This window comes from Colossoma macropomum, unplaced genomic scaffold, assembly GCF_904425465.1.
Source record: "Colossoma macropomum unplaced genomic scaffold, Colossoma_macropomum, whole genome shotgun sequence".
In the NCBI taxonomy this organism is placed as follows: Eukaryota; Metazoa; Chordata; class Actinopteri; order Characiformes; family Serrasalmidae; genus Colossoma; species Colossoma macropomum.
Window position 1 is genome coordinate 13,942,922 of NW_023494792.1, and position 27,561 is coordinate 13,970,482.

At 40.1% G+C, this 27,561-nt stretch overlaps 1 protein-coding gene across 8 annotated transcripts; it reads left to right on the forward strand.

The window, feature by feature from the left end:
- The first annotated feature begins 10,654 nt into the window (after positions 1 to 10,654).
- Positions 10,655 to 27,464, forward strand: tpm1 (tropomyosin 1 (alpha)). 8 transcript variants are annotated; one of them, XM_036576089.1, is made up of 10 exons: positions 10,655 to 10,903; positions 11,226 to 11,351; positions 11,543 to 11,668; positions 16,446 to 16,579; positions 18,057 to 18,174; positions 18,798 to 18,868; positions 19,767 to 19,842; positions 20,410 to 20,472; positions 20,581 to 20,650; positions 26,705 to 27,464. In XM_036576089.1, the coding sequence occupies exons 1-10, from the start codon at positions 10,790 to 10,792 to the stop codon at positions 26,785 to 26,787; spliced, it is 981 nt and encodes a 326-aa protein (XP_036431982.1). In that variant the 5' UTR covers positions 10,655 to 10,789; the 3' UTR covers positions 26,788 to 27,464. The 8 variants fall into 8 exon arrangements, with proteins under 8 accessions (XP_036431982.1, XP_036431974.1, XP_036431979.1 ...); XM_036576081.1 differs by lacking the exons at positions 11,226 to 11,351; positions 26,705 to 27,464 and adding exons at positions 22,694 to 22,772; positions 24,384 to 24,736; XM_036576083.1 differs by lacking the exons at positions 11,543 to 11,668; positions 26,705 to 27,464 and adding exons at positions 22,694 to 22,772; positions 24,384 to 24,736 and having other exon boundaries at positions 10,656 to 10,903.
- The last annotated feature ends 97 nt before the right edge of the window (positions 27,465 to 27,561 follow it).

Genomic DNA, 27,561 nt, shown 5'->3' on the forward strand with positions numbered 1-27,561 from the left:
AGGCCTGGTGGTCTCTGACTGGTCTCTGTGTCTGCTTCAGGAATCTCCCTGGACTGTCTGCACTGCACACTGACCTTCAGTAGCACTGACTCTCTGTGCATAAAAACATGTAAAAAGCACATAATTACCAGGTGTTTAAAATATATTGCATATACACGATTCACTTTACTTATAACCATAGATTTGATGTAATATATTTTTCTTCTTTCTGCACATTTCAGTTATGTGATTTGAGTGCATCACTTTTCTTAGGGCATATATAATATACGAAACTCACTCTTCAAGCTACCCTTCTCTTCACGTGTTGCTTGATTTTCAGTGGAGCAACGGAAAACATCTCCTATCAGCAAAACCTTAAGGAAGGTCCACCAGTGCAGGAGAATTCCTGCTGTGAACACAGCCCTGATGCTGTTAAGGAATCTCTTATCTGAATGAAAGAAAGCGAAGCAGGCTGCCGGTAAATGCACGCAGGCTCCACCCCTCTCTGGCTCTCTCCTTGGAACGAGACCAATTCAAAGGAGTATTTTGTTGGAGGTTGTGAAGGTTAACATAGTAAATGTGAATGAGATTTAATGTAAAGGACATACTTTTTTCATAGTTTTGCTGGGTAATTTGGGACCTGTTTTCACATGTCATTAAGGTGACTAAGCCCAAGACCTCCCACCTCTTGCAAAGGTACACTGGATCAGATATGATCCCATCTCTTCCATCCTCATCTTCCAGCTGTGTGTTAGTGGAACACAAACAATTGTGTTGGGAGGAAGCCTCACCAGACCACAATTATTCAACCATAATGCCTGCTGTCTGTAACAAAGCAGGAGGTCACCTGATTAAATGTCTGAAGACTAAGACCAACTGATTAAAGTGGAGTCAGGTGTACTCCAGCTTGTTTGGAGTGAAAACTTGCCTTCAGCTTGTGCCTGCGACCAAATCACAGCCGTGATGTTATCTGTGATAACACACAACCTGGAGTGTTCTATTGCTTTTTTACAACAGTTGAATAATCAAAGTAAGAAATTAATAAACTATGTTTTAATGTTAGCAATTCCTTTTGCCAAATTATAGTTCCTTAACAAGCAGCTTGTTGCTACGTCAGAGTAACGAAATCCGCTCACTTGCTGCACAGCCAGCAGTCTTTTCCAGCTCCTTACACTAAATTCCTAAACTGTCATCACCACTGAGCAGCTTTTCAGTCGGCAGCTGTGACAGAAGAACACCTAAACAACCTGGAATCAGCCAGAAATGAACCCAATACCATTTGGCAAACACGTAGCCTCGTCTTCAGAGTCTGACCAAATCGGACTGAACCATAAAACTGCCGCAATATCAAGTTTAGCTCAGTGTTGTCATTTTTTGCTAGATCAATATTAATGTTGTTTTGTTCCAGCCAGTCTGTAAAGCATCTTACAGCCCATTTTGTTTGGCGAATGGTATTCATTTCTGGCTAATTCCAGGCTAATGACCAAATCAGCTGTAGGGCAAATGTAATCTTAAAGTATCAATTTTCTGTTTGTGCGCAAAACAAGAAGTGAAAATGCTCAAATGGCTTGAGCTCAAAGTCTCAGCAAAGTGATACAGTGTTTGTGAAAAAAAACGTGATGTTATGGTGAAATAACGGCATGGTTACGACGCTTCTCAACCAATCAGCTTGCATGGCCAGAACTAACTGTTGTATAAATGTATTTATAAGACCAATAGTTCCGGTCCTAAAATCTGATTGGCTGACCCGCGTTCAAAGCCGTTGTAAAATCCACAATATACCCACACCTCTGCATTACTCTGTATTACTGTTTTGAACTGTTGTGCTTTTAATGGAGTAATCATTGACTCTAATGCTGCTTGCAAGGACCACTGAGTATATTGATGAAGTAAGAACCCGTTTTTGTTTGAACTGAGGGACTTCTTAACTAGAACTAGGCTGGTCAGCTAGCTATCAGGCTAAAAGATAGCTAACAGCCTAAACAACATCATCATTAATATAACAAGTTTGAATTAAAGCACTTACGGTGAGATAAACTGGAAAATGGCAATATACAAGTCCAAAAAATGTCACTTGAATGATTTACACACTTCAAATGTCCGTGTTTCAGTCAGAAGTAGCATCAAACCCAGGCTGAATCCCAAATGGCTGTCTTCCCTAAAAAGTGTGCTATGAACGTTTTGAAATTCTAGCCTCTACAGTGAAATAGGGCCTCTCATGGCTTATTGCTTTAATAATTTGGATAGCGTGTGTAAGTCATTGTTATTAGTTAGTAAATAAGTTTGCAATACACCAGCTAGCAAGATGAGCCCCCTAAAATATCTTACTTAGGGCCCCTCAAAAGGCTAGAGCCAGCCCTGCCTTTATTCCCTCCACGCTTGACTGAAAGAAATGCAAATGCCTGCCTCTCAGGCTCATATAGAAATAAAGAAATGAGCTGCCTCTCAGGCTCATATACTCACCAGCCTGCCAGGCATTTCCCTCTGGGCCTGTGCTAAGAGACCATCTCCATCAGCCCGGATCTCTCATTGCAAACAGCTCGCAGTGCAGGAATTCTAGTCAGCTCTTTAATAGGCACCACCAGTCTAAACATGTAGTCCCTTCATCCCAGGGCTTCTCGAACATTAGGAGAAGATCAGCAGGGCACAACTGGCATGCACCAAGCGCCCATCAGGGTAATTGTGATAGTCACAGAATGCATGCACAAATATAGTGTGTACAGAAACCGCAGCAGGCCTATCTGATTTTGCTTTGGTGAAAGCCAGAAATCTCTGCTGAGTACAATGTGTGAAATGACTTTGATCGGTATTTCCTGTCAGCTAGTACCAGAGCAGAACAATATGGCATATCAGTATTAAAGCCAGGATACAGTATTGCACAAAAATAGTGGTCATATAAGAACTCATACTGGAGTTCAATATGAAAATATTAGTTTAACAATCCTAGGTCGCCAAAAAGGGTTCTCCTATTGTTACAATGTCAAGCTTGTAATAATTGAAGAACCCTTTTGGTGCTGTATAGAATCCTTTTAAAAAGGTTCTATAAATCACCATCTAAAACATATTCTCATGGTACAAAAGAACCCTTTGTACATGCAAAGGGTTCTTTAAGTGTTCATGGTTCTATATAGAACCATTTTCTTTACTAAAGAACCCTTGAAGAACCACCTTTTTTAAGTATGTAGCTTCAACTTTACATGTAACAATGTACTCTAGGCTCTATTTTGTTTTTAGTTAAAAGTATAAACTTTTGTGCCTATTAAAAAATCAAGATTCAGAATTACATTTTGAAATGTAAGTTTCCTAAGTGTCTTAATCATCATGGTATTGGTGTGTGTTTTGTAAATCGTAGCGATGTTGCAGTAAAAAGAATGTAATTACTAATCTATAGATAAAAGTCATCGAACCAAATTAATAAGGCCATTTACTCTGTAAAAAGCGGCTCGTCAGATCTACCTTAAAAAATTACTGTGGTAACAAGCAATTGAAACATTTTCTTTCAACTTAACTACACTTATTGAAAGAATCGTTCATTCAGAGTATTTATTTAGGTTTAATAATACTAGTTAATTTACTTCTTACCACATGAAGTGTTTTTAGGTAGATCTGATGAGCTGCTTTTACAGTCTACTCTACATTGAAGAACTTAAAACATTTCTACAGATCAGTGATAATTGGTGTAAAAACAAAGGCATGTTGACTAGTGAAGCTCCTGAATTACCCTTTTTCTTGGTCACTTCGTTAGTAAAGTTGTAAGGACACTTGGTTCATAATACCGTGTTCATGATTCGGTTTTCTCACAATATTTTGAACAAATTTGATGGAAGGAAAATGATGATATAGTCATGTTGTTACACCACTTATTAACAACACTAGGCCTGAGAGGCAGGAGGATCCTGGAGTGAGTTCCTGGTGCTGATCGTTTACAAACTCTACTGTTCAAACATTGCAATTGCATTAGCATAATTGTAGAATGACCATTCTCCACAATGCACAACAAAAGTTAGTAATTGAGACATGTGCCTGTGAAGAACCTTTCAAAAGTGTAAGAACCTTTGCATAATGTGAAAGAACAGCAATAAGACTGTCTTGTAGAGTTCATTTTACTATTTTAATAAACTGTGTTTTTTATATGAAATGGCTCACTATAGTAGCACAGCTTTGATCTTATCAGAACATCCCAGGTGTATTTCCTGGATAGTTACTTTTACGCACTGTATGACGCATGTGTGTGTTACACTCAGAGCAAGACATTTGGGGGCCCACTTTTACAGCAGCATCAAGTTGCAGACCCCACCCCTCACCCCACTGCCTCTACCATTTGCTTGGCTAAATGAATATGTCCCAGCATGGTGCTGGCTATTCCCCAGAGTGAGGCTGCACGGCTCCTGACTCTATATATATATTTCTGCTCCAGTGCCACAGGCCTCCTCAGATGGTAGTACACAGTCAGTCTCAGTTCTTTCCAACGGTGATGTGTGTGTGCCTTGACTATATACAGCCCAACAGGGAGGTCTGGAGTGTTTTGATGTGAATATTGTTCTAAAATGATGGGGGTTCAGCTGGATTTTGAGTGACAGTGAAGGTTATATACAAGGCAGGAGGGATGTAATTGAGGTTAAGTTTGGGGTTAGACTTTCTCCCATGTGGACTAAAAAAACATTCCTGTTGTAAAATAAAAATAGCACCTGTGTCTTCTCAGTGACCTTGGTTCAGTTGGCCATGTTTTGTAGGATCCTCACTCAGATCTGTTGTGACTGCTTGTGGCTCTGTACTGTAAGCATGTCTGCTCTTGCTACTATCCTCTGTGGGACGTTCTCCTTAGCAGATACTTGCAGACCAACAACGCTCCCCCTCCCCATTTCCTTCTGACGTTAGTGCATAATCAGTAATCAGTCTGAGAAAGATTCAGATGGACCGTAGAAGCTTTTCTTGTACAGCTGCCAGTTCTGAGATGAGTGTATCATTTTACTTCCACATTGCTGGGCTACTGTGGTATCGTCAGTTCTTTGTTAGTCATCTCTGCTCATACTTCTTACTTTTATTGATTTTGTTGTAGTGCTTACATGAACCCTGCTCAGAGAATACACAACCACTTCACAGTTTGGAATCACTGTTTTTCATAATATCATAACAATGTTTTCCATAATAACAATTTTGTTGGAGATCCGCGGTCATGTGCAAAAGTTTGGGTTGCCCTGGTAGAGTAACATTTTTTTGATTTTCTAAGTGAAAATAAGTCAACAAATCTTCAGAGGACAAACTTTTGTGTTGTTACACTTTTTTTGTATTTTATGTTTTATTTTTCCCTACATTTAGCACCACATTTAGCAGAAATACCATATTCATATTTGGTCCTTGTAGAGGATCTGTTAACTTATATTCAATCATTTGGTAACTTATTGTTGTTCCAAAAAAACTGAATAAAATATCTAAAACACTTTTAACAGTAGTGATAAGTGGTTCCAAACTTTTGAACCATAGTGTATATTGTCTGTGCTGAATGTGGTTACATTACAGATGGCATCTAATCCTGCACTCTTCATTTAAAGGTCCACAGAGTACACAGGAAAGAGTTTTGAACCATTTTCACTGTTGAGTTCTGCTGGGAATGCACTTCCTCTCATGTCTGGGAGAGACAGGGAGAGTTCCACTGCAGCAGTCCCAAGGGCCAGCAGTCTCAGATAAACATATTTTTCAAACAGGGCTTAGCCTCATTCTTTCTAGCCATGAAGAGTCAACGGAAGTGCTTCAAATGAAGGGGGCCCTGACTAGATCGGCACACTGATAAACAGTAACCCAGCCCAAAGTGCAAACTGTACATACAGAGCTGTCAATTAGGAAACTCTTGCTGCACAGATGAATTTTAAAGTGTACAGAAACATCTTAACTGCAGAGACCCTCCTTTTGCAATAGAGTAATGACCCAAAAGCACCTAAAAAATTAATGCTCTTGGCTGACTAAGTAAATCAGATGGTACTTGATCTTTATTGTGCTTTTCACTTACTGAATATAAGTCTGAAGGCAAAAGCCCCCAAAACAAGCAGGAACTAAAACTGACTGTATTACAGCATCATCAGAGAAGATTCCCAGCTGTCTGTAGTTCACTGACTTCAGTAAATTGTCAACTGCAGTTTATTTGCAATCAAGCAGGAAATGTCATTTTTTAAGCATATCAGTTTGATTGTAAGGTTGTGTGTATCGAGCTTGTAACAATAGAACACTTTTGGGTGCTGTATAGAACCCTTTTCAAAAAGGTTCTATATAGAATCATATACAGCATATTCTCTATCAGTCTGAAGAACCCTTTCATGATACAAAGAACCCTTTAATCATTTTATCACATTTCTGTGACTGTTCATAGTTCTATACTGAACCATTTTCTTTACTACATAACCCTTGAAGAACCATCTTTTTTAAGAGAGTTGGTGGTGTCTGATTGTAGTTTGAAAGGCATTCTGACCCCAAGACCTAACTAATTTCTGCAATTTCCCATCTGTGATCCTTGGAGATTATTTGCCCACTCGAACCATCCACACATAGATTTGGAAAAAAAATTATATTTATTTTATATTTATTTATTTATTTTAAACCCTTATACCTTATAGATCAAAGGAATATGTAATTAAATACTTTTTAAAGCTCATTTTTCTCATGAGTACCAGGAGTGCCAATATTTGTGAATACTTATTTCCTCTCACTGTACATTCATCCTTGTGTGTTGATGCCTCTCAAACTATGACTCTGTGTAATTGCTTCTCTTTTACTTAAATATTTTCTGTCTAGACTGCCAATTTGTGATCACCATTTACAGCAAAGCTATATGTTTAGCTTCAGCTTCATTTACTGCACTGATACCTTACAAAGAGTTCTACCTTACAAAATTTTAATTTCCAGAATACCAGTGTGAACCCAGCATGCCAACATAAACTAAATTTTTCTTCTGCAGAGCGGTCATATAGGAGAGGTGAAGCTTAGATGAGTAACTATATTTCAGTATGCACAGTGTGCTAATGTATACAAGAGGATACACAAACTTTTTACTCTTTTTTTAGCTGTTTGTAAATCATGGTATTTGAATCTTTTATGTCAGTACTTGATTTGGAAATGTTATTATGACACATGATGAAGACATCGGGCACTTTCTAAAATCTGCAAGATCTGCAAATGTTCATACCGAATCTAAAATGTACTTTAGGTCTCTGTCTGTTATGTCAGACCAGTGCCATGCAAGTAGATGCCCCAGTGTGAAGAAAATTCAAGAAAACAATCTGTATGTGAGAATAACACTTTCACAAGATGTTGAAAAGTTTAAAGTTCAGTGGAAGTTTCAATGAACTCTCAACCTTCAAACCATATGTGCCTTCACAAAGGAGACAAAAAAGTCACTGAACGAAATCAGCTGCACTTACTTCAACTGAGGGTTATTATTTTGCATGTGGTCTGCCCTCTAGGAGCACCCAAACACTCTAATATCCCACTCACAGTGAGCTCTGACCTCGCACAGAGGGTTTAGACTAATCCCTCTGTCTAAGGCTGTTAGAACTTACCTTTACCTTTCACTCTAAACACATGGACACACACACATACAATCCACATCAAGAGGGGAGACACATAGGAGACTCATTCCACTCTGTACTGTGTGTTTGAAATGTAGGGAAGAAAATGGAACAGTGAGATTTGACTCTAGTGCATTAGATTTTGAATGATTTGTACAAGCACAGTTTGAGATTGTGTAGGACTATAAAAGCACAATTAACTTCAAACTAGCTGAGTTGCGTATTTATATATTTATAATCAGTGAATAGTAAATTATAAAATATAAAATTTTTATGTAGGTCAGTTTAATGCTGAGGACAAAATGGGTTCTAGAAACCACATTTACATTAATCAAAATGTGAAATTGTTCAGTCACAGCCTCTTTTCATGTCTAATAATGTGGAGGTTTTAGTGACAGAGGCTATCTCTTCAGATGAGCTAATGCTAAAGCTAACACTGGAGCTAGTCAAAGCAATGTTAGACGCTGAAGAGTACTCTTTGTCTTTCAGCAAACTTTAATAAAACAATGTAAAGAATGGCATGTGTACTAGTGCATTTATGTTTATCTTTACACGTTTTAATCACAAATGCTACCACAGGTCAGTCTTGTTTAATCTGACTGGTTTATCACATTAACTGTCAACAGCGAAGACAAGCTTACTAGCTAATCTTATTTTTGTAGAGTTATCTATTGTAAGACATCATATTAAAATGTGTATTATCAAATACGATCACCTGGATAAAGTTTACCTCAGAGCCAGTAAAGTCTGCTAGTTAATAGTGCAGACACTGAGCTGTGAGTGAGGTTCTCCACATAACATTAATTTAATCCAAAACTTTCTCAGCTTCACGAATGAAATACAAACCACAGAATCCTTCAGACGATCAGGAAGCTGATCGTACAGCACTCAATAATCACTACAGCTCAATGTGATAAACGAGTCTTCTGAGCAATCCAGCGAGAACACTGCTCAAACCTTTAACACTGGTCTTCATGAGGCAGCAAACCTGGTTTCATATATCAGCAAAACACAGTTAAAATCTTCATGGATATGGGACAGTACTCTTGTTGTCATTCTCTGTGTGGATCATATGACATGAATCACAATATTATAAACACTGCTCAGCAGTAAAAATAAAACAAAAATAAAATGAACAGTTTTAAAGAACCCCATCAAAACAGGTACATGTGGAATACGTGCAGGCTAAACATAGCCAGCTCATCACCCAGCCAAAGACTGTTTGCTCATAATGTTACCCTATACTTTAATGTCTTGATGCTTTATTTATTAGACTCATAAGTGACCTGTGGCAAGGGCAGCCTAACGACTGATCTAAAATATTTGCATTAGCTCACTAAAAATGATCTATTTAATTTGCTTGATTCAAATGTTTACAGAAATTCCTCATGAATAAATAACAAACATCAGCTCAGCTTTGTTTTTCAGTTTACTGTCAGCAGTAATCATGTTGAGTGAATTAAATACATTTTAAGTTACACAAAGAACAGTGTTGTTAAACGCTGTTTTATTTTTTCCCTAATAAATTCACGGGGTCTTACCTGACACCCCATTGTGTAAATTCTGGCTTCGCTTCAATAATGCTGCTTCTTTCAATTTTAACAAAAAACTTACATAGTGCAGCTTTAAATTTTCCAGAAATAACACTAGTGGCCATTTATTTAAATCACCTCATAACAGCAAGTGATCATGAGACAAACGGCTTTACAATACAGGACAAGGCTGAGTTAGAGAACGACATAGGTCAGTCTTATCTTATCCTTCTCTCAACACACCAGACTCCACTAACAAAAGGTGATAGTCATCTGATAAGCTGTATCAGGCCTGCAGGATTAAAACCACTTGTAGAACTGTTCACACCCAGAACCAGAACTTCCCACTGCTAACATTAAACAGCCGACCAGATTTAGTTTTGACATAAAAACACAGGCCAAATCTGTTAGTGTGACCTGCAATACATAAACATTCAATACTGAAGTTTAGCTAAAAGAAGTCAAAGAATTGATGTTTAAGACTGGGATTATTTTAAGAGATTATCTCATTATGTGTGACCTTGGTCATTTGGCAAGAGTGTCCTGGAGGAAGTTTACAGACTGGAGCAGGTGTCAGAAGGAGCAGGCAAGCCTAAAAATACCCAGCGTAGTATCCTTAAAGAAGACTGAACGGGGACTGAAGGAAAACAAAACCCGTTGGTGGGATCTGTGTCTCAAAGAGTCTGAAGAAGACTTTACAAAAGCCGTTCTCCAAGAGCGGCTGAGAAAAATGGCTGAGCTTACAGACGCATTTCCTAAGACTTAGCACTCCGCGGTCTGGTGAAAGTGTAAAAACCTTTTCGCATTAGTCTTGGCTCAAACTCAGACAAAGCCTGCGAGTGCTCAAGGGTTCTCACGAGCTCATGTGATATCAGTGTTAAACGCAGCTGTGATTATGAAGACTGCAACAAGAGCCTCAGATGCTGCTCTGTCACCAGCTCCCCCTCATCAGCGAGAGCTGCTGACCCCCGCTAACCCAACACTTCCCTGGAGGTGGACGTGGATTTCGATGGGAAATTTCAACAATGCGCATTGTGGGCGCCTCATGACGCGCCCCGGTGCCTCGTGCCGTTGCCGTTGCTCTGTCTGAGAGAGAGATGCGATACTGAAATAAATCACAATAAAACTACCAACATCATCCGAAACCTTGGCTTACAGACACGCCAGGTACGAACTTCTACACACAAACACACGCCCTGTGGCCATACAGTCTCCCTCCACAGACTCACTCGACTGAGCGTGTCCCGCTGTTTTTGAACGAAAATCTCCCTGAAGCGGAAACTTTCTCCGCTACTTTTGTGCATCTTTTGTTTTCTCTTCATCTCCACTGCGCTTTAACGTTCACAGCGTTAGAAATAGGAGCGTGGTGAGGGGGGCTCGCTTTGCCTTCTTCTTACCCATCACATCCCATATATAGTCATATGAACGGTCAAATGTCTGGCGGCAGCGAATCGCCACTCAGATCCATAAAAAAAGCCGGAGCATGCAGCAGGAGCCCACAGAGGCCGTTTCCAAAAAAGTATTGAATGTCGTGAGGAATTCGGCGCCCCCCCCGTCAAAGTACATATTTGACAGGGCACACGGAGAGGACCGCTTGCACTCCAGCTCAGCGTTCAGTCTGGCCCACACGCTCTGAGCTCAGTACCGGCCGTCAGCTCGCTCTTTTCACTGTCTTTGGAATTTTTTAGTGTGTGTGTGCAGCCAAACCAATAACCAGCCATGGATGCCATCAAGAAGAAGATGCAGATGCTCAAGCTCGACAAGGAGAACGCCTTGGACAGAGCTGAGCAGGCTGAGGGAGATAAGAAGGCAGCGGAGGACAGGAGCAAACAGGTCGGGGATTTAAGTTTTCCATAGAGAGAATAAATGGGAGCATGAATGTTGGTGCCTTATCGGTACCTCCGAGTGAACGGATTACCCTGTCTGAGTGGATTTATAGTGGCAGAAGATGGAAGATAGTGTGCTAACTTGGTGTTTGGGTGCTGTTTTACTAGCCTAACTTCCAGTGTTGATGTGAAGAGAGTAAGCCTGTTTCACTTCTTTTGATAGCCCCCTAACACACTTAGACTCCCAGTCATTGAAAACGCTAGACGTGCTTTTTTGTGTGAGTGCTTGTGCCATGTTGATGAAAAATGTCGTTTGCATGCATGTGTAGCTGGAGGAAGAGTTAAGAGAGTTGGAAAAGAAATTGCGCATAACCGAGGATGAGCGCGATAAAGTGTTTGAGGAGTTCCAGCAGGCCGAGGAAAAGTTGCTGACCGCAGAGGAGGTCGCCACTAAGGTATTTCGTGTGTGCCTTTCCAAGTCTCTCCTAACTTTTTCTTCCCTCTCTCCCTCTCTTTCTCTGTCTGTCTCTCTGTCTGTCTGTCTTTCCCTCGCGCCCTGTCACGCACTGCGCTTTCCTGCTATTCACCGCTGTGGAAAACAAACAAATAAACAAACAAACACAAACTGCACCAAAAACACGCTCAGCTCGAGGATGACTTGGTAGCCCTGCAGAAGAAGCTGAAGGCCACCGAGGATGAGCTGGACAAGTACTCTGAGGCTCTTAAAGACGCCCAGGAGAAACTGGAGCTGGCTGAGAAGAAAGCCACAGACGTGAGTATGGATGGAGGCCAAGTGTCTTCTGGCTGCCCACTGCTTCCACACAACACTTTTCTTTCCGTCACACCCTTTGTTTCTTATCTGACCTGTGTGAAATGACAGCTGTGCTGCTTTACTGAAATGTAAAAGTTGAAAATAGATAAGTAACCACAGCAACAGCGCGTCCTTTCCCTCAGGTCTGTGTTGTGTTTGTGCACCTTTGATGTCACCTTCACACAATGTACCCTGTATCAGTGAACATAAGGAGCTCTGAGAGGCCCATTATATTATCAGTGTCCTACAGCTGGTCAGACATGGAGAAGCCTGTCAGATATAGAGTAGCTGGACATCCGCAGGGAAGCAGGTCAGACATAAAATATCTGCTCAGGCATAAAGTATCAGGTCAGACATGGAGAAGCCTGCTTGAAAGAAAATACTGCACTCGGTAGGGCTGGAATTTGCAGGACGTGTAGCCGAGGCTACTGGAAGGCTGAGGGAGAGCAGCCGGGCTGTTAAATTTAGCCTAGTGCTTTATATGGTAAAGACGCAGCACTCCTCCTTGGGCTGTGCCCCTTGAGATCACGAGCGAGGTCTCAGAAGATTTCATGTTTTCTTCCAGCCATTCATTTCTAAGACATATCTAAACCTGCAACACACAGTTATAAACTGGTGTACAATAGTGAATAACACTGTAGTTTTTGTCCAAATACTGGTTTCATTCAGTTTTCATTCAACAGCATTTTCTTTATTTTCATCATCTAAAAGTATGAACTAGTCCAAATACCAAAACAGGGTCTCAGGAGAGAGATGCACATTGTTAATTCAAATGGATAAGGGGAAGCTAAGCTTTAATAGGTTAACTATGACAAATATTCACTTTCTTTGTAACATGGGATATGTCTGTATAGACTACACACACGGGATAATCCAAATCTGGTTTACTTTTAGACTTCACATGTACAATTTTAAACAAACATATCATAAAAGTTTGGGTGAAATGATAATAAATAGATATGCGAGATTAAAATGTCTTTATTTTATAGTATGATGATTAGCCAGTACTGAAACCAGAGTGGTTTTTTTTTTCTTTTTTCTCATTTTTTATGTCCCTTATACCCACCGCTGGCGCTTAGTGCTCAGTGCGCCGCCTCCTGGTTTAATAGAAGAATTGCAACAGTCTGCGTTCCAGTGGTTAATAAAATGAAATTCAGTAAGAGTTCAGTGTGAGCCAGTTAAAGAGATCGCCTTCATACCTCTTGCCTGATGTACTTCGTACTGGTGGCTAATAGAGACGTAGCGATACGTAGTCAAATGATGCCAGCTGTAAGTTGCTGGTCTGTTAGATGTGAAGCAGATCTTTGGGCTCATTTTTTCATTCAGCCAGCAGAGTGTGCTGTATATTCATTTATAAAACCAAAGACCTGCACCGTCCGGCATTCCTCGCATTTTCTTCAGTCACCAATGCAGGAAAGGGCTCCGAATTGAACATGTGACAAAATACTCATCACTGACTGACTGATGCAGGTGTGAACAGTGTGGTGGGCGTGGAACCAAAACTTTGGGGTGGGGTTAGTGGAGAGGTTCCATACTAAATAGTATGACAAAATAGTACACTACCATGAGTGCATTCACTAGCACAGCACGCCATCAATTATCAAGCTCCTCGTTCAGATGTGTTAAAGAAAAAAAAAAAACACCGATTTTTCCGTAATTCATTCACTGTGATGTAAACAAGGTCTCAGACAGTGGTTTGATGTGAAACTGTGCATTGTAGAGAAACTCACTGACTCGGGTTTCCAGGGTCTGCAATGTCTAGAACACATACATAGGCTAGTAATCTTATTTACTATAAAAAGTGACCCGGGAAGCTGAAGCTACACGCCTTCTGTGCTTTTATATGTGATGTAAAATAGTGGTAAATCTGAAAAAGAGAATTTTGATTGGGGGACTATTTTGCTGTAACAAGGCCCTGTGAGTACCTGTCTGTCATTAATGCGTTTTAAAAATTACGTTTTAGGCCAAAACCCTCTCATAAAACTATGGCAAAACAAGATCTTAAGCATCAGGCAGTGTATTCATAGCCATTTCATGTAAAGCTTTTTCTGTGAGGGAGCTTTCAGAGGCATTAAACGCCTTTTAGACGTCTGGTTCCTATCACCACCACTGTAAACAATTCTGATTCTGTAAGTTTCTCCAGAACGAAACATTTCACATCAAACCTCTCTGGATGATAAGTTTGCATCTTAACAGTATAATAATGCGGAAATTTTGAAAAATAGGTGGACTTTCCCTTTAAAATATCGGGGGGGGGGGTTGACAGTGGGAACCTCTGGGTTAGAACATCAGAATGAAACGCTAATGTAAAGATGTACTATAAACATAACCAGAACGTCTACATAACCCCCCCTCCACTGTGTTATTGTATTATATTTTCACACGTCATCATCATAACACCGTGACGTCGCGTTTAGGGCTTGGCCGCGAGAACATGGGGACTTCCGGTGTGGGCTGGGCAGCCGCCGCCGCGGCGTGTAGAGCGCAGCAGTGAAGAGGGCAGCGTACTGTGCAGAGCGGCTCTGCGCTCTGGTCTCCTTTACCTGGAAGCTGTAAAACAGCCGTTTTTAGTCTTTAGCTGTAACGATGGCGGGATTAACCTCGTTGGAAGCAGTGAAACGGAAAATCAAACTACTGCAAGAGCAGGCGGACGGTGCTGAAGAGAGAACAGAGAAGCTGCAGAGGGAGCTGGATGTGGAGAGGAAAGCCAGAGAAACAGTAAGCAGGACAAGCAGAGATGCTGCTGTAAAGTGTGCCTGTCTGCTCCATGTCGGCGCTCGGCGCTGCGGTATAGACAGGGCGAGTCCTGATAGACTCAGTTTAAACAGTGGAGCAGGTTTAAGGAGGTGCATCTGTGAAGGAGAGGCAGAGAGGAGTGAGTGATGTGCAGCACTAACGGGATTTCTCTCTCTCTCTCTCTCTCTCTCTCGCTGCGCTCTGTCTCAGCTGAATCTGTTATGACCGTTGTGTATGCTCGTAATTTCCGCCCACTGCCTGAAATAGGCTAATTATGAAATTACTCATTAGAGTCAGGCAGTGTGTTGGTTACAGGCACTTGTTAACGTACAGTAACATATGGCTTTGCTATTGGGCTGTTGTGGGCCTTAAAAAATAGGCAAGTCTGGTTTACAGAAACACCTCTGATTCTTAAAGTCGCGCACAAAACGTAAACATGCAATTAGTTTGGTAACGACAAAGACCCGACTGAATAATAAATAACCAAACCGAGATTATTCTTGTTCCTTAAAGTGACATAAGTCATATAGGCCTGCTGTACCGTGCACAGTGATCGCTTTCACAGATAACGTTAAATCCACACATAAAGGGGAGGAAATGAATAATACTCTGCTACAGTGTTTGACTTGTTGCTGGCTTAAAAAGAGATGATATTAATTTAATTACTGTCTTAATATTGTTGAAAAGTTAAAGTGCTGCTGATACTCGCTCTGTGGAAGTCCCTCTTGTTAACTAACGATTTGCAAGCATGTTGCCTTATAAGGGCAGGTTGCGTTGATGCATGTAGTAGAAAAAAATCCTCCAAGAGCTGCAGCCCAAGACACAGACAGGAAACAATTTCAAGCTTTCTTTAGCTGCGTTGGTAATTATGGGTAGGCTCTGTGCTGTAACACTGAGTGTAGTTTGAAACTAGCACGTGAGTGGAAAGATGAAGACCCGAAACCAGGAGCAGACATACAGTCAAGATCTGTTTATGTATGTTGCGTTCATGTTCCTAGTAGCTTCATTGATGCACTTTGCCCTTACGTAATTCCCTCCAGTGAGGCGTCTCTCTCTCTCCACTTGCTTAATATTCTGAAGGGATGTTGCTGGTTACACAAGACTATGTAGTATCCGCCCACATGCAGTTAGGTTGTAACCAGACATAAGTATGTGTTCATTTGAACATTCCTTCACTCCAAAACCTTGAATAATGAAATATTAGACTACATTCTCTGTCTGTGCTATGTCTGGTTCTGGTTCTGTGCTATGTATGGTTCTTTAGTAATGGATCTATGTAAAACACTCATACAACTATTCCAATGAATAAATGTTTCTCCTCTCTGATGGAAAAACAGTTGCATATGGTTCTTTAAAGAACCCTTTTAAAAAATGGATTGTTACAAGTCAAAGAACCCTTTTTAAGGACTATATAGAACCCTTTTTGCTTAGAGTATATGGAAACTGTCCCTAGGAGTTTGTAGAGGTTTTGTGGAAATGACAAGTGGTTTCTACCATCATAAAGCATAAAATGTCAAGTTCTTCTGACATGTTGATTTTTAAAACCAAATTTAGGGTCTTTGGTAGGAACAGTGTGATTATAGGATGTAATTGTTCAGGTTATGTAGTTTGGCTGTTGACAGACTTAATAATTTCAGCCCATGGAGAGTCTCTCCCGTTACTCGTTAAAGCTCTCCCAGAGTACTAGTAATGATCCCAGCACTCTCACATTCATTAATGCTATTTCCAGTAGATACATAGGAGTGTAGAGAGGATCTCAGGGGGAAGGATCTCTCTGCCTCAGTGGGCCATAATGTGCCTAAGTGGCCTGTTAAGAAAGACACAGTCATCAAAACCCAGTGTAGGTTCCTCAAGTTCTCAAGTTCCTTATGTTCACAGATAATGATCAGCATTTTGTGGACACTGTCTTTTTGATTGTTTGTTGGGAGGGATGGTGTATGTCTCTGTATGGCTCTTCATCTTTTCCTCATCTCACTTCAGTTCTTCTGCTGTTCTCACCTAGGCTGAGGGTGATGTAGCCTCTCTTAACAGACGTATCCAGCTGGTTGAGGAGGAGTTGGATCGTGCTCAAGAGCGTCTGGCCACTGCCCTTCAGAAGCTGGAGGAGGCCGAGAAGGCTGCTGACGAGAGTGAGAGGTGAGTGTAGAGAGATAATATAGCAAATTTTAAAGGGCCTATACTATGGAAAACGTTTTTTTTTCAGTTTTTTAAAGTCAGTGCTGGAGACTAAGCTGCAAAAATGTTTTCAATCGATTGTTTTTTTTGCGACGACACCAAAACCACCGCATTTACATAGATCCACCCATTTAGCTTATAGCAGTTTAGACCTGCCTATTCACTCTGAAGTCACAGAAGTGTTTCAACACAAACAGCTTTTTGAATGGGACACAATACGGGGGCAGCCATTAAGAACAAAGCTTATTTACATTTATTAGTCCTAAAGATGCAGTAACAAAAACAGCCAGTTTAATTTAAATGACTACACAAATGTTATATGAGGCCCTCAGGGGGAAAAAAAATAAAATGAAATGCAAGAAAAATGAATGATATGGGGTCATTAAATATCATATGCCCAATGTTTGCGCTCTAATTACTAAATAGAGTGGTTCGTTCAATGCTATGTAATTTGTCATTTTAGTATTGAACAGTCCGAATTAGATTAGTAAAACAGGAAGTGCTGTAGGCCATGAGAGACTGTGGAAGTGAAGTTAAACAGATCTATTGCACGTTGTACACCCCTCCCCCTCTTTCTCCCGCACTCTATCACTGTGGTTACTGTGCACAGAGTCTGCTGTTGTGCTTCTATTGAGGTGACAACATGCCTCCACTTCCTAGCCTGCATAGTACAGCTGGTGCCTTGTAAAAAGAGTGCTTGTTCGTATGATGAGGGTAGATTTTACTACCTGTTAACCAGTATGACAATTAATGAATTTATTTGCTTGCACGTACATTGTCAAAAAGAAATGTTTGTTTATGTAAAAAACTTTCAAAAAGGATCGAGCCATTGTTACATTACTTTAAATAACTTCCCCTTTTGAGTGTAGAACCTCCAGGACATTATGACTGGAAGCTTTAAGTCATGGCGCTGGTGATGCCACTTGCTGGCCTAAACAACAGACGTGAGCTGTTTGCGTAGTGGCACCACTGCTTTGAATAAACAGCGATTCACAGGGGCACAAGGCTGTGTTTCCCTTTCTTTGTTTGACTCACACACAGCCCCTCTGTGCAGCCAGGCTCTGCACCATAGTACACAGCCGCTCTGTGCAGAGACCGGACTTTAGCTACTAATACATCACAGATTTTCCTCCGTTTAGGCAGTTAACAGCTGACATTTTCAAATGGCACAGTCTAGTTATAACAGGCTAAGTGTATGTAAATGTAGCTCTTGAGCGCTATCAGACTGGTAACTTTAAAGGAATAGTTCTAAATACAGAAAAACACAGCAAAATTGTCCGTGACAATTAACTGTTTGCTTTATATTCTAAACAGAGTGCTGATTGATTTACACTGATGCTAGAAACTGATCAGGCCTTTATCGTTCTCTGGCCATGTGTGTATCCCTCCTACTCTATTTTCTTACCTCTCATCCCTACTTCTACTTTTCCCCCTATAGAGGCATGAAGGTCATTGAGAACAGGGCCCTGAAGGATGAGGAGAAGATGGAACTGCAGGAGATTCAGCTCAAAGAGGCCAAACACATTGCTGAGGAAGCTGACCGCAAATATGAGGAAGTGAGTTCTTCAGCTGACCAACTGCTTCATGCCAATCACAGACCACTTCTTTAGACATGTGACTTAAATCTAAACCATAATCATTTTGTACAAACTTGAAACAACATAGTGGTCTATGCTAATAGTCACATGAGTTTGTTTGCTCCTCTCAAGTCTAGGGATGCACCAATTTGGGAATAATTTTCTGATATTTTATACACGTCTATTATTTTTATACACCTCTTTTATACGTTTATCTGCCTGTGCCAGTAGATCAACATTTGTGCAATGTAGAAATTGGGAGAACATCTACCTTGATTAGCATTACAGGGAAATATAACCTTTACTTCTGGTGGAATTAAACTGTCCAACTGTTTCATCATGTCACTGTGTCAGTCAGACACAGATATTCTACAGTTGTCATCTTGGAATGTGGGAATGTCAGTGTTGTTCTGCTCAGACATGAAGCACTAAGTTTGTGGAAAAGAGGGCTAAAGTGGATCTTAAAAGACTTATAATCCTTACCTGTAGTAGTTGGATGCCTAACCAACAATTAGAAAAGAAATGCTATTAATTTTTTGTGGGGAGCTAATGTGCGCTGTACAATACGCAGACTCTAAATCCTGTCTGGTATGTGTGTGCAGGTGGCCCGTAAGCTGGTGATTGTTGAGGGTGAGCTGGAGCGTACAGAGGAGCGTGCTGAGCTGTCAGAGAGGTGAACCACCCTGCTGCTGCTCCACACTTGGCCCACACTACCTCACTGACATGCTACGTAACACGCATGTGTGCTTAGATTTGCACCATGTAGCCAGACACTTCCTGGCACTCTATGAATCTGGAGGTTTCCAGCTGTTTTATTGCAATTTCCTAACGCTTCCTCTTTTTTTTTGCATGCACCGTTAACTTGCATGTGTTCCCTGTATGGAATGACCTTGTGCTGTACACATGCACTAACAGACGTGTGCAGGGATTACAGGACGAGCTCAAACGGTTGGACCAAACCTTTAAGTCATTAAAAGCAGCAGAAGGACAGGTACTGCACACTAACACTCTTCATTAGGTTTATACAAACTAACCTCCTCAGCACGCTAGGGCTTCTCAACATGTAGTGTCCGTTCCTGCTTTCAGTCTGCTCTGCTTCACTTTCCTTTGCTTTGTTTTTTTCCCCTATTTATTTATTTATTTATTTATTTATTCATTCATTCATTTATTCATTCATTCATTTATTTAGGCTCTCATTTTCCTAAGCCTTCTTTGATTGGACATCTAACCCAGCAGGAATGCTGCAAGCTGAATGCTCCACACTGAAAACATTTTCCACCATGCATGAATAAATAATGAAGTGTAGCATCTTCCACATTATCTGTTCAGTCTACTCACTGTGGAACATTCCTGCTTTGTTTTTGCTTCATTTTGGGGTTTGTTTTGTTTGTTTTTTTCCCTTTTCCTTACTTGTCCCCTTGTCTTTTGCCTGTTCTTTCTCTCTCATTCTACACTGAATCTCCTATCCCCTTCATCTTCTCCCTTATGCTATGCCCTCTACCTTTCCTCTTCCTCTTCCTCCTCCTCCTCCCCCTCTCCCTCTTTCTGCTCCTTTTTATGTAAAACACTAGCAAATGTGCTGAGCTTGAGGAAGAGTTGAAAACTGTGACCAACACCCTGAAGTCTCTGGAGGCCCAGGCTGAGAAGGTATGTGTGCTGCCAGTGTGGCCCAGGCCCCATGTCATCCCTTTTGACCAAAACCAGGATAACCTTTTTGATAACTATTTTGAACTTCTTTATGACATCTGTCAAACTGTCCATATCCAGAAATCAGTGGTTCCCATACTTGGTGCTAGAGTACACTTTACCCTGCAGTGTTTTTCCTGCTTTACCACACCCATCTGAATTCATGAAGGGCTTAATTTTCTGGACCAGGTGAGTTAGAGCAGAAAAACTCAGTGGGTGCTCTAGAACCAGGGTTAGGAGCCACTGCCATAAATCCATCATCAGCTTAACCAGTGCCAACAAGGGCAGTGTTGTCTCTGTTCTATAGAATTTTTATTGATAGATAAAGTAAATGATTATAATTTCAAAGGAATTTTTTGTAGGTATAACTTATGATAAAACATACTAACATGATCCGTCTAGTTATTTTACTGTGTACTGTTTGTTTGTAAATGTTGTAAATGGTGCTACAGATGACCTTCATGCTGGTGTTTGTGGTTAGGTGTGCTGGTCTGGGTATTGACATTTGCCCTTCTTTTACCTCCACAGTACTCACAGAAGGAAGACAAATATGAGGAGGAGATCAAGGTCCTCACCGACAAACTGAAGGAGGTGAGTTTTTATGGTGATCATCAGAGGACTTTACACATAGGTGTGTATTTGTGCTCTACATGTATGTTTGCATTTTAAAGATTCTACAAATGTATCCTTCTGCTTTAGGCTGAGACTCGTGCTGAGTTTGCTGAGAGAACAGTAGCCAAGCTTGAGAAGACCATTGATGACCTGGAAGGTATGAGTTTTTTTCTTTATTTACAGGTTTAATTTAGCTCTGCTGTTTCATTTTAGGCCCTCAGTCATGCTACAAAACATATGAAGCTTCCACATTCCTTGCTCTTCAAGTTCTGATGCATTTTAAACTTCTCCCTTCCTGTTCTATAAAAACATTCCTCTGACCTTCATTTAGTTCTTTTATCTTCTCTCTGATGGACTTATACCTTATTTAGTGAATTAAGTCATTGTTGGAACTTTGGTCAAGCTTTTTATGACCCTAAACCAAACAATGTAGCATTTTTTGGTATGTGATCATCCACAGTGCCTCTGCCTGATTAGAGTTTTATAGAGACTTATTTACTGAGGCAGCATTCATTGACTCTCTTTGTCCTTGTCATTTGGTTATTCATGCATCCAGTGTAATTTTCATAATTGTAGCACACTGACTGAGTGGAATATTTGCACTGTGTCAAGAGTCATATCAGTTCTGGTGATATGAAGTCATGGATCAAAAGGACATGTGTTAGTAGAGTAGGAATCCCTCATTAAGTTGTCTGCCCAGTTATAGGCTATGAGCAACTGACCTTTCAGTAAATGAACTGTGAAGACACGGATGTTTGCTGTGAGGTATATTTAGCTGCTCTTAAGGAATGTAATGTGATTTAATGTATTGGTGTGCAATATGAGGATATGTTTTCATTAATGTGATAAGTACTTCTCTAAAACTGAAAAACAACGTACATCATAAAAGAGATTTCACATCAATTATAGAGAGTCTGTAAAGGGGCTGGTCAAAATGAAATTGTTATTGTGATAAATTACATCACAATATGCTTTTCTGAGCATATCAGAATATCATCAGTGCTGATGCATGTTTCATTACAAAGAGAGCATAATTAGTCTTGCTTAACTAGATTTAGTGCAGCACAGTATGTGAAATGTTGAATAAAAATCAGTAGTACTTGATACTATTTTTTTAAATGTGGCATTACTGGTTATTTTTTTACTTGTTCATTTTAACAGTCAGAAAAAACAGTATCGTGATACATATCATGTATTGTGAACATTTCTTAAAGTATTGCGATATTATATTTTTGCCATATTGAACTGTGGCCTTTAAACAACCAGCGTAGAGTAACTACATAGACTAAATAGTAACCAGTAGTCTCATGGGGGGCAGGCATGATCTCACAATGAGAATACACATCTCGGGGACAACTTGTTAAACTTTTGATGCTGAATATGTACACTCCCTCTAAAACCCGCCTTTAGATACCTCTAGTCTGTACTCTTCAAATGTCCAAACTACATGCAGTAACACAAGAAAACAGTCTAGCTAGTGAAACACCATTGTTAGCTAGTGGAACTGTTTTGCCCTTGCAAGAGGTGATATTTATTTTTACCACATGAATGTCCTCTCCGCACACATGACACACATTTACATGCTGACATGGAGTTTTTCAGGGAATTTTTCAGCCATGCTAACTTCCATTACATCCATGGGTTAACAATGGGCTTGTTGTCAGACAACATTGGTCATCGCACCATTACACCCTAGATTGAGCTCCGATGTCAAGATTTCAGACTTTTTCTTCCCACCCTAAAAAGTCAACATTCTCACCCACATTCAGCCCAAAATTTCTCGTGGCTGTCCCTACACATTCTCTCATTATGAGATCGTTCAGACCCCGTGAGACTAGGCGAGCAGTAGCTGATAGATGCCAGGCCAATATTACTATTTTCATAGCTTGTTTTAAAGAGACACTAGAGTTGTTTTGTGATGCTTATATTTTTGTCATATCAGCCACCCTTAGCCTGCTGTCTCCTATTTTGAGTCTGCCTCATTCTTCTGCTACTTCATTCTAATTTTTTATTGATTTTATATTTTTTCTGCTTTCCTTTTTTGTCTGTCTGTCACCTGTCTCCTTCGGGCCTGTCTCGCTGCTGGACTGGATGCTTCACCCTTTTCTCCACCTCCTTGCCACCTATTTTCTTCCATATCTCCCCCATTCCCCTTTCCTCTCCTTCACTCCTGAACCCCCCAACCCCCCGTCCCCAATAGATGAGCTGTATGCCCAGAAACTCAAGTACAAAGCTATCAGCGAGGAGCTGGACCACGCTCTCAACGACATGACTTCAATGTAATTCATGTGCTATGTCTGCTTGCGCCTCTGCCTGCCCATCCCCTCCCTCGCCCCCTCACACTACCTCCAACTCGTCACTACATCTCTCTGACTCTGTCTGGCCAACCCCATCCTCCTTTCATAAACTGTCCTGCTATCTCTGTGACTCAGCAAGATCGATGGCTCCTGTTCATGCTCCTGTAGTTGAGGTCTTGATCACTTAAGACATGTTAACAGTCTATGGCATGTTCGTGTGCACTTTGTGGCAAAGGCTTTGAATTTATGCTGGGTAAATATGTCAGCACTGGAGCAAATGTAAAGATGTTCGACAGTGAAGCCAGATTTTGTGAAAGCAGTGTATAGTAGTGCTGTTAACTTTCTACCAGGTTGTACTGTTTCCTATAACCACTGGATTGCTTTTACATTAAAGTAATCTTTTCTAATTTGTGGACGAAGGTGAATTGCACCAAGCTCTAAAAAAGTGTTTCGATTTAATGTTCTGAAAATGTACAAGCATAATTCATTGTTAACCCTGACATACAGCATGTAAGCAGTTTTTCTGAAACGCAGCAGCGCTGAAGGGGAAGCGTTTCAGTGACAATTATGCTTGGTTACTTCCTGTGTGTTTCCTCTCTGGTGTACCCTCTCTGATTACAGCAGCTCCTCTGCCACTAACATGGTCTACTTCTACTACCTTGATTTCTAAAACGCGCTCCCTGCAGCTTGGTTCACCATCGCATTTGAGATTGAGATGACACAGTGTACGCTAGGCTACTTTATGACTGACCTGTGTGCTGTTGGGTAAGTCAGCCAGGTGTCTTTGTGTTTGGCTCCACTCCTTGGCTGTTAAGGGTACTTAAGCTGTTATTCCAAACTCGTGCTCTGTACCATCAGGTGACTGTAAGCACGTTTTTAAAGTTAACTCACAATTACAAAGCTGATACAGTATGGCTTTTGATGAAGGTTTTAAAAAACATATGCACTCTGAAATGTGCTGGGCAACTGTGCAGCTATATTTGCTAAAACGAGAAGTTTAGATAACATGGTGATTCTTTAGCATTTAGGTTATTTAAGGTTTATGTATGAAGTGATGTTACAACTGTCTCTTACATAGACAAGATGTTTATGCTAAAATCATCTTAAGTCAGTTTTCCATCAATAAAGGTTCTTTTAATTGCATGGCTTACATGAACAACCCTAATATTGTCCAGGGCTGTCAATGCAGTTCATTAGACTATATTTTTTCCAAAGCTCATGCCTTTTTGAAGGTGTTACACCCACATTGAGGTTACAGCAGTGCAGGATCATCATCCATAATGTAATATAAACTGTGTCTTTAGCATTGTGGATTAGATTCATGCCCCAGTGTGTGTAATTTTGTGCACTCAGGGTACAAGTACAGTTGCTAAGTTTCTGTAACAGAACATGGAAGTTGTTATTCAGAGCTGAGGATCTGAGGTTTGAGACTGCTTTGAGCTGTGTGTGAGACTCTGTCCCCCCCTGGGCAATGCCTCTACAGTGGGCATTGTGGCTCCTGGTTTGCCGTTCTCCCCTCTGGTGTGTGCTGTGCGTCCTCTCAGCCCCAAATTAAGGCCCCTCACCATCTCTCTGCTCTTCTTTCCTGCACAGATAAATTGTTTACACCCATCAGACGCCTCCCGCCGGCTGAGCGGCATCATTCTGCTCTCTCTAGCCTTCTGTCTTTTTCTCTCCTCATCTGTCTGTCTTTCCCCTTTCCCCTCTCCCTCACTTCTTTGTCAACCCCTATCCATCAATGTTGGTTTGTTTCCCCTCTCTTGTACAGAACCCCTGATTCTTTCTGCATTGTGTAAAAATAAACGTTCTTCCTTCGATGTAAAACTATATCTTCTCTTCACTTTTGTGTCCTTTTTTCTTTTTTTCCTTTTATTTCATCTTTTTGTTTCTATGTGCTTTTATTTATTTTTGAGTGGGTATAATAAAATCACAATACCCTGCTGTCACCTCATGCATTTTATTTGTTTCACTTCCTGTGTTAATTGTAGTGTGTAGAGTTAAAGTTAATTTAGAAGGTTTATATCAGTGTGGAAGTGCCTTCATACAGTGTGGTTTTCCAAAATTTACATATAGGAAAATGCAGTTTTATCTTTCATTCAAATGTCTGTGCTAATTGAGCCTTTCCACAAAGTCCTATGAGGTGCCTCTGTGTTGGTCTGTTATAAAGATCAGACTGAAGCCACTACATTAACTGTAATAAATACAAATGAAGCACTTGGAAAATTTGCAAGATCAGTTAAAAGATACTTCAGTTTTCTTGCTCCAGGCAAATTGTGTTGGAATTTTAGTCTCAAATCATTAATCATGAATAAATACGAGGCCTCAAATGATATTTACGTACAGCAAATATGATATTTACGTAAAACTCCAGCCAGGAATTGCTCTAACATCCAACATCAATTAAATTGATTAAAAGCTTAATTTTGCCCATAACCAATCTTCAAAATAAGCGGAGATGTTGGAAAACAAATGCTGGAATGTGAATACTGAGGAGCTACTTTGATGGATTTTGTCTTAATACTTGTGAAAACACACACACACACACACACACACACACACACACACACACACACACACACACACACAGACAGGGGTAAATTTGCATTTAAAACCATTTTACAGTGTGGTATGCTGATGGATGTTTGCCAAGCACAGTGTAGCTCATTCAGGACATTTTTTCCCTTTTTTTTCAGAGCAGCTTTGCCACTTGACAACTGAATAGATAATCTGACCTCTAGATTTTTATTTTATGAGGAAATAATGACAGAAAATGGGCATTATTTCCATAAGAGGATACAGAATTCTTATTCATATATTTATGCTCCCTTAAAAAATGGCTCTTCACGGTTTCTTTAGTAAAGGCAACTCAAAGAACTCAGTTTTTTGCCTAAATGTTAAATGTTTCTTCAATATGGTGGAGAACATTCTATATATAATGCTTTAAGGAAGCTTTCAAAAATGTTTATATATAGCACCAAAAAGGGTTTCACTATTGTTATGAGTCAAAGAACGCTTTTTGTTTTTTTGCTAAGAGTGAATGTTGCTGTGTAACGTTGAATATTAGACTGCAGAGCAAGTGTCTGCTGCAGCGGCATTGGTTATAAAGCGATGATATCAGTTGTTTTAGGAATTTAGCAAGGTCATTTACTTTTATTGTGTTTATCAGAAAACTAGACCAGGTCACATGGTGTATGTTACTCTTTCATGAGCTGTTTTCTCCACTTTTTTCCATTCTATAAATGTTCTGTTCTTATTAGCCAGGTACAGTCCATCAACTATGAACTAACTCTTCTTCCTCCTGTCCTCCAGCTGTTCTTTCTATTTTTCTCATTCTCTGTCTTTCTCTTTCTCTAACCTGCTGCCTGACTGCACAGACAACCTCTACCAGCAACTTGAGAAAAACCGCCTTCTCTCTAATGATCTAAGACTGGCCTTGAATGAGGACTAACTAGTGTGAATTTTAATTTTATATTCATGAAAATAAATTATGATTTCTGTTATGATGGTGTGACTCACACAATGTGTATTACACAAACACTCTATATTGAAAAAGACTATCCAGTCTAATATATTAATGATAACAGCAGTCGTTTGCATACAAGTGTGTCTTAAAATCTACAGTATTGCTCTTGCACTCTATAGTTTTAAGCATGTCTATAGTAAGCAGAGACAGATAGTTGCCTTCAGGTACTTGCATGGTCACTGTGCCAGAGTCACAAATTCTGTCTCTGACTTCCTCTTCTGTCTCCTAGAGAGGAACAAGTCTTAAGTTGTTTGGATAAACAGGACGTTTATTTGTATGGCAATGCTTAAGTCGTGACTGGAGTGTATTTGTTGAAAGACTGCATGCTGTATACTCATACTTGTGCACTAGTGATATTAATGTTGTCTTCTAACACTTGATATTCTAACAGATAAACTGTCACACGCTAAAGAAGAGAACCTCGATATGAACCAGATGTTGGAACAGACTCTATTGGAGTTGAATAATATGTGAACCCCTGTCCATGTAATGATGTCTGCATTTTGTAACTTCTGAGTGATTTTTCTTTTCTGACAAGTTATCAGATGGCACAACATGTGTCATTTATTACAAAGATTTAGTTTTCCGCTTATTTTTTTAAACAGTGATATTCTGGTACATGTTCGTTTTACTCTGGTTATGCACACACTTTGTCATTTCCATAAGAAATAACAAAGTTGGCAAAAATTGCACTTAATTCTCAGTTTATGCACATAATTGTAATAGTGGACAAGGTTGAGTCTTAAGCCAAGTTTAAATGAGCTCCTTTAATAAGATTTATATATTTTTTTTAATCCAAAGTTTCCTTTAAAGTGTACATTGGATTAGGTTGCCTATATGTACACTGGTGCTACTATGACGACAAACGTCTAGCAGTTTGTAGCTTTTAGTAAATCTGTATACATTATTAATTTGGTTTATATTTTCCTTAAGTGCCAGTAGTCGCCCTGGCCAGAAAGGGACCCATCTACAGTGTCTATTTATTTTACCTTTCTTAACTTCTACTCGGTGCAAAATGTCAGGCAGCATTATCTTTGCAAATGCATTTTTTTTTTTTTTGGTTTTCTGTTTTCCCATGATGAAACCTGTATGGTTCAAAATGTCTGTTTTAAATTTAAAAATATGATTAAATCATATTTGGTTGTGCCTCATTCATTTGAAGTCATTTTAAATGTAGATGTATTAAATGTATGTCATATCTAAAATGTACAAAGCTAATAAATATAAATAAATCCACACAATTTCAGT